Here is a 14067-nt window from a genome sequence, read left to right as displayed (position 1 = left end):
AACACCAAAAACTATGTTCAAGTAGGCTTATGACTATATGTTTAATACATTTCAAACGTGTGGATGTAGTAGATTACTAAGAATATTCACAAATGTAAACATTTGGTACATGGAAATGTAGACATGTATGCTCCTGCATGTGGAAATATGAGGCTGAAGTATTTGCACTGTCACATTTTTTCCCCACTGAAAAAAAAAAAATTCCTCTTTGATCCATATCTTCCTCTACACTGCCACATTTGGCTGCATTCTGCACCAAATCTCCCTTAAAATGTTTTTTTTTATTGACTCCTACCTCTTAAAACAACAATTTTCTGTGATTTGTGAGTACTCAACAACGTTTATGTTTTGGCATTCAACCACCTTTTGCAGGTGCCTCTATTTTGCAATGTGCAACCCACCAGGTAAGCAGATTTAATCACACTGGAAATAACATCATACTACAGGTTAGTCAGAGCAAGAAGATCCTGTGAATGAGTAAAGTGGATTTTATCTTACAAATGAAGATAGTCGAAAGCCTAACTCTGACTTAGCTGTGCAAAACACTTTTAAGAACTTGACCTTACCTGACCAGTGACAGCTATCTCCAGGTAGAGTGTTCCCTGCCTTGCAGTTTGCAATGATTTGACTTCAGATGATTGCATTCCAAGTTACTCGTAGTGAAGGACTTTAAATCACCTATAATTAAAGTTCTGGCGCTAACAACATCTTTGCATTGAATGTATGTCTTCATTCATGACTCTATCTTTGATTTTCTTTTCAAAGTCCTCAGGTGTTTGGGGATTCCAGCTCGTGTCGTCACAAACTTCAGCTCCGCCCATGATACAAATGGAAATTTGAGTATTGATGAATTTTATGACCAGACTGGAAAACCCCTGGAGAAAAGTGATGACAGCGTATGGTAAATATATTGAACCATTCTTTTAATTTCATTTAACTGTCAAGGAGCATGTGGTAATTGAAATCCCTCACCCTCTCTTAGAGTCTTGCTTAAAAATCATCGCCCTGGGTGCGCCAATTCTATATAGCCACAGAAATCAATTTAAAGCTACATGAACATACAGAATATTGCTAAAAATGACTGTCACTCTAGTTCCATGTTCTAAAATGAGAAATTACCTATAGAGTTTGGTTCACCGAATTCCTCATGTATCACTACTTATCACACAATCAAAATTGGCACAACCTGTTGAAATGTAAAAGGAGAAAATAGCAGAAAGTGCAGAAATTACAACCATACTTAAAATTCATTTATAAGAAATGCTCTGTCACTGATATTCGAACTCCATGATGGCATTCTCGATGACTGCTCAGTCAGAGATGACTAACTTTAGATAGGAAATTCTTTGTAAAAGGGCCCTAAAACTGTGGTTCAATGTCCAAAACAATGCTCCAAAATAATTCCCTTTTGTGGGTCAAATTCTTGATTGTACAGATCTTATTGAATATGTACTCAGGTAAAACCTTATATCACATTTCGATTGTCTGAGAGAATATTCCCCAAAAAGTATGTATCCGTCTGATTCGATAATGAATCCTACACACATTTCCAGGAATCCAGGATACCACCAAAAATTAATTCTTCATCAACTCTCGCAAGATTAAATAACAGAAGGGGATGATTTAAGTAAATGTTGGGCCACTTGTGGGTTAATGGGTTCTGTCTATCAAATCCCCCTGGATTGTTTGCTTTTTTATCAACTGGCTTTGACCTTTTACAGTGGATTAGCATCACAAACGGTGACTTACCCATGGTAAACATACAGTAAATTGACTGCACATGGTAAGGGGAACTTGGCTAGATACAAGTGAAAACTTGTGTGGGTTTCACGTGTGAGACTCCTGTCCTGCACAGTCGGGTAACTGCGCACAGGTAGCCTAGCGCATAGGAAACTCTGTAGGATTAGATATTGACCTGGGGTAGGACTCATAATGTTAATGTACACTCATAGGGAAAGCCAGTGTGGTATACTTTCTTGTCAGCAGTGACACACCATTATACACCTTAAAGGAAGACTGCCTCTGTTTGTTGCCGCCCTGCCCCGCCTACCTAACGTCCTGCCGCAAACCGAGTGAACCGAGCCATCCACAGAGCGTGGAACGCGGAGCGCAGCCCAACTGGGAGATCGCCGAGAAACACCTCGGACGCCGGAGAGGGTGCTACGCAGCATCACAGCGTTACAGCGGCGTTTTGACGGGGTTAGTGCAGGAGCGGTAACCCCGCCCGGAGTCTTCCGGAGCCGCCTGGCAGAATCGAGCCACGCCACGGGGAGAAGTGGTAAGCGCCTGGGCCATTTGGTGTTTGCCGGGCTCGAGCAGACTTTTTGCCCCAGGAGGAAGGAGAGGGGAGAGCCAAGCCCGCACAAACAAAAGAGGACCATCAAGAGTCAAGAGTCCGTGTGGGGCAGGTAGGAAGGACTAACATAATACCCAGAAACCCCAGAACTCCCAATAGAAGGAAGGGTGGGGAGAAGGAGCTCTAAGTGTTAGCTCCCCCGCCCTGGTAGTTCCAGATGAATAAGGAATAACCAGTTGGGAATAAGGGAGAAGTGGAAGGAGGAGGGCACCCGGCCCATGTCCAGGGATAACAAGGAAACCACAAACATTGCTTGGCAGGCAGGCTTGGGCAAATGGCACAACAGAGGTAAGTGAGTGTATGAGGAGAGAACGCCCATAGTCTCCCTTTGTCCCTCTAATGTTCGACAAGTGTTAAACAGTTTTTTTTCAACTTGAGGGCAATTGTAGGGGGCGAAGTTAGGAATACGCCTCCCATTATATTATCGGAGACAAAAGTGCCTAACAGAAAAGAAGCAGCTCTGAAGTAAAGGTCGATGGCACCAAAGAGGAAACAAAAAGCCCGCAAGGTATCAGGGGAGGAAAGCCTAGGGAGCGAGCTACCATAGGGGTCTAGAACTTTGGATGAAAGTCAAGAAAGCCAAGCTAGCCCCGAGGGGGTCAGTAAAGGAGCACACCAGAAGAGAAAAAACAAAAAAAGCCACCAAAAAGACCCCTCAAGCTCAAAACGTTTGCACCTCAGTACCCAACCCCAAAGGTAGCTCCTCAACAACTAATTCTGTAAAGGACTTTCTAGGGAAACATTATAAAATAAAAGAGCAAACCGTAGTACCCATGGAAAATGAGGAGGAGGAGGAGGAATGCCCGAATAGGAATGGTACAGGAATCCCTCCAGTGGAGATAATGGCGGCATCTTTTTTAATAAATCACTCCGTGCTGAGCCCAAAAGAGCAAATAGAAGTTCCGCGTTTGTCATCTTCTCCAAATCTATTCTCAAGGCATATACTGGAATCAGAGAATATAGAGTCAATGGAAAATGATAATCAAGCATTAAGGTGCATCTGGGGAGATTCATCAAACCGATTAGTACAACATCCAAATGGGTCTAAAACTCTAACCCAGCAGGAAACATCAAGGACTGGATGCCCAGTTGCCTCAAAGAGAAATAGTCTCTAGGACCTGGACATTTCAGCATCACCCTCCACCTCAATGATGGACTTATTATTGATGCTACAGAAAACCCTTCAGGGGATTTTAGAAGTAACTATGTTGAATAATGGGGTCTTGAAATCGCAAAAGCTGTATTTAAAAAAGATCGAAGAGGAGCTGGTAGGAATTAAAGGGCAAATGCAACATATGCTAAGACCAGTGATTGGCCCCAGTCTACGAATCTAAACGGAGGCAGAGAGTAAATATATCCCCACAAAAGGTTTATATATCTAAATGCCCAATGCTGATAAAAAGAAGAGGTGAATGCGTTAGGGGTCATATGAAAAGAAAGATAAGTAAGAAGAGGAAAACGAAAGTAGTAACAATGGGGAAAAGGAAGGAAAGGGTGGAAGATGAAGAATCAAGCTTAGATTCTTCTGCCTGTAAATCAGTACCCATTAAAACTCCTATAATAGAGGTTAAGAGAAATGTCCCTACTGTCCAAGTAAAAAGTCGGTGTAGTAAGGGCTTAAGAAAGGAGCAACTAAAAACTAAAACCCCAAACATAAACCAGATGGTAAACGCCTCCCAAAGGGGTCAAACCAGGAACACCCAAAGGTATTACAACCAAGCAGAAGTATTACACCAACAAGGTAAACCAGAAATAGTAAGTAAAATGTGGTTTACCGGAAGGATAAACTACAGGCAGCAAGGTCTAGAAGCCCCCAAGAAGGGGTTAGAGCCTGGTAGTAACAAATGGTTGTACCTGGAACCAGAGCAATCCGGACAAAGGGGGAAGAAGTTGAGGACGATGAACCCATTAAACAGGGCACAAATCCTACTTTCATTTTCTAAATGCCCAAGTCTGAGGGGGATAGGATAAAAAGATCTGAGACAGGTGGGTTTTATCGAAAAAATAAATGGGAAAGCAATTACAAGAGTATTGTTTTACTCATACCTGGTAAAATCGTCCATTGATAAAGCCGCCAGTGAGATACTTCAGGAAGGTATAAGGCTAATCCCAGAGAGTGAACTAAAGGGAAACCCCCAACTAGGAAATAGTTTCCTAAAGTGCCATGCAGGCCTTGGTAGGAGACAGGTGAAGCTACTGAGGGATAATGAAGAAGAAGGTAGCATCCTGAATATAGTGGTAAACAATTCAGTAAATGATCTCTCCTGGGGCAACTGGAGCCAAAGTAGTAGCCTTGCAGGCCCCTCCCAAAAGTATATGGAGGTAATGGATGAAGGTGGTCTAAGTGAGGTGGAATAGGAAGAGACGGTGTTGCATGGCCTAAGTCTCTTATCTTGGAACATCAATGGTTTAGGAAATGAGATAAAACAAGAGCAAATAAAGAAACTAGTTAATGCGGAAATTGCTTGTTTACAAGAGACTTGGTAAAGCGACGAAACCCCAATTTTCGATGGTTACCTCCAACTAAATCGCCCAGCAAAGAAAAAAAGATTTGGACGCCCGGCTGGGGGTATTATGACCCTTCTATCGACAAAAGTAATAAGAAACGTAATTAGGCTAATTGTGAAATGTAAATGGCTATTGGTGTGTAGAGTATCCATGCTGACCCAGGATAAGAAATATGGAAATATAATTGTAATAAATGTTTATATGCATTGGGTGAATGTTGTAGAGAATGGAACTGAGATGGGGAATTTTAAAGTGGATATAGACTCCCTATGCGAAAAGTATGATTCAGACGTGTTTCTCATTATGGGGGATTTTAATCTTAAACTGATTCCAAAGGATGTTGACCGTTGGCACAAGGAACTACTGGACGCTTACGGAATAAACCACGCCAAGTTTAAAGCTTGTGAAAGCACGAGGCAGGACACAGATCTGGTAAATTTTCTAGGGACGAAGGGTCTCCTCTGCCTAAACAGCAGATTTAAAGCAGATTGCCCTGCAAAGAAATCTTTTAAAATAGGTTCACGAAACTGCCCAATTGATTTTGTGTTTATATTCGCCTGGAATTTTCCTTTAGTACGAGAATACAAGACACCCCAAAGTGGAGGCAGCGATCACAACCCGTTGAATATATATGGGGGAACTAGGAAATATCGAGAGAAAGTGATCCCACAACAAGTTGATTACCCCAAACGAGCATCAACAAGGCTGACGGAAGATTATTTGGAAAAACTAAAGAATTTCCAGCATAAGGTCGAACTGGGGGCTTTAGGGAGTAAAAATCAGGAATGGTATGAGATAGACCAAGTAGTACAATGCCTCAGAAAAGAACTTAAAAAAGATAAAAGAAAAGAGGCAATAAACCCGGTTAGCCGACCTAAATGGTTCTCGGTAGACTGCCAAAATAAAAAAAGGGAGATAAGGTCAGTGACAAGAAGCCAAAGGAAAAAGTTTAACCGAGAGAGAGACAAAGCTATCTTAATAAATTGAAAAATTAGTATAAAAAGATGGTTAGTGATGCAAAAAGGTTGTACAAAGAAAAATGTTTTGTGAACCTACTAGAAACAATTGAAACGAAAAACCTAAGGCAGTTTTTGAAGCTGGTAAAAGCAGCGTCCGTTCCCTCGGCAGGAACACTGAACTGTGTAGTTAGCGAGGCAGCCTGGATAAAGTGTCTGAAGGAACTGTATGGAATCCGGGGTGATCCTGTAGCGGAAGAACCCCAGACTTGGCAAGCACCAACAGAAGAATTTAGTTCAGACTTCACTGAACAGAATGCAGAAAGTATAATATTGAAACTGAAACTAACACGAGCAGCAGGGCCAGATAATCTCCCGGCAATAATACTGAAGTCAGAAATAAATGATTGGGTAGAGGAGTTCTCTATAGTTCCCACTGAACAGGGGGGCTTTAGAGAAGGACACTCTACGATCGATCACTGTTTTTCCCTATGGGCAATAGCATGAAAGTCTACAGAAGAAAATGGTAAGGTTTGCTGCTGCTTCATAGACTTTCGTGCAGCATTTGACCCGGTAGATTCGAACTGTCTTTGGGAAACTCTTGTAAATAATAATATACCCAAGGATCTGCTGGCCATAATAAAAGAACTGCATCGAGACAACGGGGCACAAGTAATTAAGGATACTGAGGGGTCATTAACGCCAAAAATACCTATCGAAAATGGCCTGAGACAGGGCTGCGTCTTGGCCCCATAGTTATTCTCTATATTTCTAGCTGATTTACAGGCCTGCTTGGAAGTTGAAAGAAGCGCAAGTCCAAGAATGGATGGAAAAAAAGTGCCCTGCCTATTGTACACCAATGACTTGGTGATATTAGATCAGACTGAATTGGGCCTCCAAAGAAAGTTAAATTATATTAGACAATATTGTGTAAGGACATTTTTAACAGTAAACCTGGAAAAGACAAAAATCCTATGTTTTGGAAAACAAGACATTAAGTTTAATTGGTATTTAGGTGACCTGAAATTGGAATCTGTCAATGAATATCGCTATCTAGGGATGTGGTTTGATAAATCCCTAAAGTGGAACACGCATCTTGAGTCCCAGAAAGCGAAAGCCCTGACATCAATCGCTGGCCTGAAAATCTTTAACAGCGATTATGGTGACATGTCTCACCGACCGCTATTAAAGGGATTCAGCGCAAAGATACCCCCACAGGTACTCTATGGTACAGAAGTCCTTTATTTGAGCGGTAAAGGTGTCTGGGACCTGGAGGAAGGAAAGTGTCTGAAAACCTTGCTGTCCCTGCCACGATCATCAGTGATCCAAGCAATAAGATCTAAGCTAGGAACAACAGCCTGGAGGATTCAATCCCAAATAGCTTTGCTTAGATTTTGGAAACGGCTGGACAAAGAGAAAGTATCAGAAGTATGCAGAAGTGAGATCCAATTCAGTAATCTAAGGTGGGCAAAAGCGAATAGGAAGAAAATTGAGCAGGTATGTGAGTGTATTAAAGTTGAGATTTGCCAAGAATCCCTGCGAGTAGAATGCACTAAAAGTGACTTGAAGTACCAGATATGATATGGAATACTTGGCCAAGAAAAAATCTGTACAGTTCATGATGGAATCCTGGTCTGATGGAAATTGGTTCCCCCACCTGGATGTTCTACCGAACCATTGTTATAGGCAGGAGATTCTAAGATTGCGAATTGGTATAAACCCATGGTTGGTAAACGTAGACTCAAAAACAAAAATATTGGACAACGAAGGGTGCTGTAAGTGCTGGCTGGGCACAAAAGGTGATATGTTGCACATCCTATTAGACTGCACATTAACTTTAGAGCAGCGCAAACTATGTCTCCGCCCAATATTTTTAAAATATGATACAAGGACGCGAACACAGGTGATCAACTTACTAACAGAAATGCCCACAATTGAAATTGCAATCGCACTAGGGAATAATATGAAGGTAATACAAATATTCTTAAAAACATTTGAGCAATCATTTTTAGAAATTTTTGATAAATAGATGAATTACAGAGCTTTTATGAGTGACAACGTTTGTTTTAAGTGTAAATAATATTTTAAAGGACAGGCCCGCCCAAAGAAACTCTGCTGCTACTGTTACCCATTCGAAGCAATGTTTTTTACTTGTGAATGTTATATAAATGGTTTTGTAGAATGTTTTAACCGCAAATATTTTTAGTACGTTTTAAAGACTATGGTCTAAAAAAACATAATCTTGACTGACTGACTGACTGCCTTAATGTCGTGTTTCGCTCCCCTTTTCCCCAAAAAATAATTATACGTGTTTAATTAACTGTAACAAACCATGTTTATCTACATTATCAAGTCTATCTGATATGATACATCATGCAATTAATAATTATACATAGCACAGCACTTAGTGATAATTAGCATGGCAATGATACGTCTCAGCAATGTTACAGAATGATAACAAAAGCAGTATTTATGCATCAGTTTTAAAGAGGTCAGGATAATCACGTAAGTAGGTGGTAAGAGGTTACAAGTAATTAGAAGGTTTAGCAGTTGTGGGAAGCTCTTCTGCATATATCAAAACGTTGCCTTTACAATAGATGGAGTCAAGTATCCAGCTAGCTATGCTAGGCGCCTTTCTGCTGTCACAATGCATGGCTACTCTTCGTTTTGCTAAGAGTAACATTATAGCGGCCAGCGTTTTCTTGGTAGATTTCAAATGCGTCAAATGACCCAACAGACATCGTTGTGGTGTGCAATCTAGTTTACAATTCAATATTACGCTTAGCAGATTGACAACCTTTTCCCAGTAGAGTTTCACTTTACTGCAATACCATGCTAGATGCCCAAAACCAGCCTGGTCTGTTCTACAGTGTTTACAGTTAGTATCTGCACGCAAACCATGTTTGTGTAAGTGGAATAGAGTGTGGTAGGTTTGGTGCAAATATTAATAGTGTATGATTCATAAATTCCCATTGTGTGTAAGAAACTCAGTAAGTGTGCAGCAGTATTGCCATTCATGCACATCTAGAGGCTTGTCTAGTAACAAATTCCATTTGTCATGTGCTTTTTGCGTGTTGGCGCAAATTTCACTCAGTATTGTTCTGTAAAGTTTTGCAACTATGTGGGCATTGTTTGGAGTGGGTTTTAATAATTATAGCGTTTCTAGTGAGGGGGTTTCATTTGGATATGTGAGGTAGAGCTCCTGAATTGCTGCGTGCAATCTGTGATAAGCAAATTTGAACAACAGTGTTTGATTGCTCACAAATGTCAGGTCGGTTGGTGATAGAAATGTTCTGTTCAGGTATATGTCTCCCATCACTGTGATGTCAATCTGTTCCAGTAATCCCATACTTCCTTTCTCTTGTGTAACTGATAAAGCGGGATGTTGTGCCAGGGATAGGTTTGATGCATAAAATGGGATTTTGTTTGTAAACTGGCTAATATGCTTCCATGCCAGGGACGCGGTATGTACTGTGTTAATTTCGTGTTTGGTCAAATGAGGCCGCTGATGTGGTAATATGTGTGCTAATTTAATCGGGTGAGCGTCACCATCTTCTACTGCAAGGTGTGGCATATAGCGTATCGGGGGAAACCAGTAGTATGCATAGCATATTGCGCTTGGGCATATAAGTAATATAGGTATAGATCAGGGACTGTGAATCCAACAGAGGCGTATGGCAGTGTCATTGTGTGCAGACTTATCCTTGCTTGCTTCCCAGCCCATATTACTTTAGTCAAATTGGCACGTAAGTGGCTGAAAATGGGGGCTGATGGAGGTATGGGAATGTTGGTGGAAAGGTAAAGTAGTTTGGGTAGGATCACCATTTTTACAAGAGATATCCCATCCACTAGGGACAAAGGTAGTGTGATCCACCGGTCTATTTGTGTTTCTAGCTTATCAATCGCAGTGCCATAATTAATTCGGAGGTCGAGTTCGGAGTCGCGATAAATCCAAATTTCCAGCTATTTCTCGGGCTCCTCCTGCGAGACTAGAGGGAAGTCCATTTGTGGCGATTTCGTATTTGCAGTTAGTGGTATCACTGCTCTTTTGAACCAATTTATCTGCAGACCTGATTGCCGTGCGAATTTTATATATTCTCTAATTATTGGTGATAGGTTGACGTTGGGATCTTTAATATACAGTACCATATCATCCGCATACAATGATATGCCAATAGGACGTAAACTTTATTGTAAGGCCCTATGGGCATATTGCTGGCATATTTTACAGAGCAATTGCAAATAGCAGAGGGGACAGCGGGCATCCCTGCCGCGTCCCTCTTTGTATCTGTATTATGGCCAATAGATTTTGATGCATGCAGTGGGCTTAGTGTAGAGAAGTTTAATCCAGTTTATTAACATGGGTGAAAGACCTATTTGCTGAAGAATGGCAAACAGGCAGATCCATTCGACTGAATCAGAAGCACAGCCACAGCCTCCAACTCGGGATTCAGCTGATGTGACAGGGCAAATATGGTACAAAGATTATGTGTTGTGGATCGGGATGGTATAAATCCAGATTTGTCTGGTAAGACAATAGCTGTCATAAACGGTTGTATCATGGTCACAATAATTTTGGCTAGCATCTTAGTGTCCGTGTTTATTAAAGATAGTGGTCTATAGGACGCGGCCAACGCCGGGTTTTTATCCGGCTTTAGTAATGCTACTATTAGTGCTTCACGTAGTGTTGGGGGAAGAGTGTGAGTGTTATACGATTGGTCATACATTTCCAGCAGGTATGGTCTAAGTATTTCGGAATATGCTTGTAAAATTCCCCTGTGTATCCATCTGGCCCTGGAGTTTTGCATTTTGGCAGTGTTTTTATAGCAGCTTGTACTTCTTCTATAGTGATCGTTTGTGCTAGGAATTCAGGTTGGCTGTCTGAAAGCCATGCCAGCGCAATATCTTCCAAATAACCTAGGATCTCCTGTGCATGTGCAGTGTCCCGTGTTTTATATAGTGCGCCATAGTTGTCCATAAATGGGTGTAGGATACCGGCTGTGTCATAGTGTTCTGTATTATTGTCATCTACCATTTGCAAAATGGGGTGTATTGCTTGTGTTCTATGCATACTTTGTGTGCCAGGATACGTCCCGGTCTGCCTAACTCACCCATCCTGCACGCTGTGTGGCGTCTTGCTATATATTTCACTTCATTGTCTGCTAGATCATTATAGGTGTTTATTTTGTCTCCTATGGTACTTATAGATATTTGTACTGTGGGTATTGTCGTATTCTGCTTCTATTTTTTTTATGAGTCTTTCACATTGTGTTAATTGGGTACGGATATCGTTAAGGATCCCTGCAGTGGTGTTGATGCAAATGCCTCGTAAGGTTACCTTGAAGGCTTCCCAAAGGGTGCCTGCGCTATCTACAGACTGCTTATTGGTGGCAAAATAGTCTTCTATTGCTGTGCGAATCGCGTTGGCATAGAGTGGATCCAAAAGAGCTGTTAAATCACCATACGAATGGCGGTGGGGTGTATATAGGTATTTGCAGGGTTAGTAGGACAGGCTTATGGTCTGATAATGTTTTTGGGAGTGGTCTTACATCCTGGGTCCATGTGCATGCTTGTTCTGTAATTATCCAGTCATCAATCCTGGACCAACTGTTATGTGCAGTTGAGGAGTGGGTGCTTTTCATGTGTGTGCGGGTTACGCATGCGCCATGTATCTTGCATTCGAAATTCTTTCATACTGTGTATAATAACTGCGGCAGCCCGCTGGTGATATTCGGTCGTGGCTTGTGATCTGACACATGTACTATCCAGTGCTACATTCATACCCCCACCCCATAAGAGCTCCATAGCTGGAAGTGCCCGTATTACTGTGTATCTATACTAATACAATAAAGAGAGAGCCCAAACCTTTGAGGCGGGTAATCTCAGGAACCACAGCACCAATCACAACACCCAATACAGCGTTGGAAAGGGTAGTTGCAGCAGAAGGACATAGGCTATACAGACGCCCACCATATACATTTAAAAGGTAAAAGAACCGTGCCAGCAAAGTAGTCCCTTGTGGGCATGTCTGCGTTGTGCTGTGGGCGTGTGCTGGGGCGTGACAAACGCTGGGGGAGTTTGGTACGTTCCGTCCTTCATGCCATGTCTCATATCGTGTGCTGTGGGCGTGTGCTGGGGGCGTGGCATGTGCGGGGCGCGGGATTACGGGGAAAAAAAAGCAATTGTGCCCAATATTTCATTGTTTTTTCTTCCCAGATTCTGTACATTCCAGCTATGGGTGTCCACCCTGCTCCCTTTAAATACCCCTGCACCCCATAATCATAACCCACCCTTACTCCTTAAAATACCCCAACACCCTTAACCACTAACCCATCTTAACCCTATAAATATACCCTTTACCCCAAAACCCAAACCTATCCCTAAACCCTAAAAATACCCCTGTACCCCAAAACCCAAACCTAGCCCTGAACCCTATAAATACCCCTGTACCTCAAAACCCAAACCTACCCCTGAACCCTAAAAATACCCCTGTACCCCAAACCCCAAACCTAGCCCTGAACCCTAAAAATACCCCTGTACCCCAAAACCCAAACCTACCCCTGAACCCTAAAATACCCCTGTACCCCAAAACCCAAACCTAGCCCTGAACCCTTAAAATACTGCTGTACCCCAAAATCCAAACCTACCCCTGAACCCTAAAAATACCCCTGTACCCCAAAACTCAAACCTAGCCTTGAACCATAAAAATAATCCTGTACCCCAAAACCCAAAACTACCCCTGAACCCTAAAATACCCCTGTACCCCAAAACCCAAACCGAGCCCTGAACCCTAAAAATACCCCTGTACCCCAAAACCCAAACCTACCCCTGAACCCTTAAAATACCCCTGTACCCCAAAACCCAAACCTACCCCTGAACCCTAAAAATACCCCTATACCCCAAAACCCAAACCTAGCCCTGAACCCTAAAAATACCCCTGTACCCCAAAACCCATACCTATCCCTAAACCCTAAAACTACCCCTGTACCCCATAACCCAAAACTAAATCTGAACTCTTAAAATACCCAAACACCCCAAAACATATACCTCAGTACCCCAAAACATATACCCCTATACCCATACTTACCTTATCCAAACATTAAAAAAAACATGCTTTTATCATTCATGCATTTACAACGAATTTCATTGTAAATGTATGCGTGGTAAAAGCACATAAAATGTAATGCCATGCGTTATAATGGCATTGCGGAGTTATGGTACTTTCATAATGAAAGTATGCGGAGTGATGGTATGCGGAAAGAAAGTTGCGGAATAATGGGTGTTTACCCTCCCCCGGTAAGTGCATTGGTGGCACAGCGGCCCACATCTCCAGCAACATACTCATATTTTTTCACCACCGATTTGAAAAATGCACAGGTCTCTCTCATTGATGGCCAGCAGCGACATACACTTTTAGACACACCTCCCGCCACAAGTTCTAGAATTGCGAACTTTAGAGCTGGGGAGCTACGTTCGAATCTCGGCATCAGCTCAACATCCTGTGATTCCAGGCAAATCGCTTTGTCTCCCCGTCCCTACCACAAATGAATGTGTTCTTCTGTAATGTAAATTGTGCTCATGTGATGTTGTCGAGTTCGCGCTATATAATATTGCAAGGAAAAATAAAGTAGGGAAACTCGAGTTCACACACTACTGAACGCGCACTCTTAAGTGCATCAGCAGTGCACTGTGAATCGGAGCATTTCACAGGCCTGTCACAGATAAGAAATGCTATCAAAACGAAATCCTACAAAACAATATATTACTGGCCAGCAGCAATTCATACCCGGACAACGTCGGGACGGGCTGCTAGTACCTTCATAAAGAAGTCAGGGTCATCCATGTTTGGACCGTATGTGTTAATGAGACCCACTCTTGTACCTCATAGTATTCCTGTAATTATGACATATCGTCCTTGTGTGTCTGTTAATGTTTGATCCGATACGAATTGTGTGCCCTTCCTTATAAGGGTTATTACACTGCGTGCATATGTAGAATAGGAGGATGAGACCACTAGTTCTGCCCATCGTTTTCCAAGTCCGTCTGCCTTGCATTTGAGAAAGTGTGTCTCTTGAAGCATAGCTATGTCTATTCTATGTCTATTCAATGTCTATCTAGGTAAGCAAAAACCTGTCTAATTTTTCATAAGACCTTTTACATTCCAGGTAGCCAGTTTAAGGGTGTAGGGTTAGTGCTAGTCTGCATCAATATGTCTCCAGTTATAGCGCATGAGGGAGATATGTGCAT

The 14067-nt window shown here is 42.1% G+C and overlaps 1 protein-coding gene across 1 annotated transcript in view; it reads left to right on the top strand.

Moving 5' to 3' along the window:
* Nucleotides 1-14067, top strand: part of LOC144766735 (protein-glutamine gamma-glutamyltransferase E-like) — a 361753-nt gene that overhangs the window by 274038 nt on the left and 73648 nt on the right. Inside the window, exon 7 of the mRNA XM_078650488.1 lies at nt 766-901. Coding sequence (XP_078506614.1) covers nt 766-901 — 136 coding nt within the window. The remainder of the gene's footprint in view (nt 1-765; nt 902-14067) is intronic.

This window comes from Lissotriton helveticus, chromosome 7 (assembly GCF_964261635.1).
Source record: "Lissotriton helveticus chromosome 7, aLisHel1.1, whole genome shotgun sequence".
In the NCBI taxonomy this organism is placed as follows: Eukaryota; Metazoa; Chordata; class Amphibia; order Caudata; family Salamandridae; genus Lissotriton; species Lissotriton helveticus.
The sequence above is the reverse complement of the archived record's forward strand: the minus strand, read 5'-3'. Positions and strand labels throughout refer to the sequence as shown.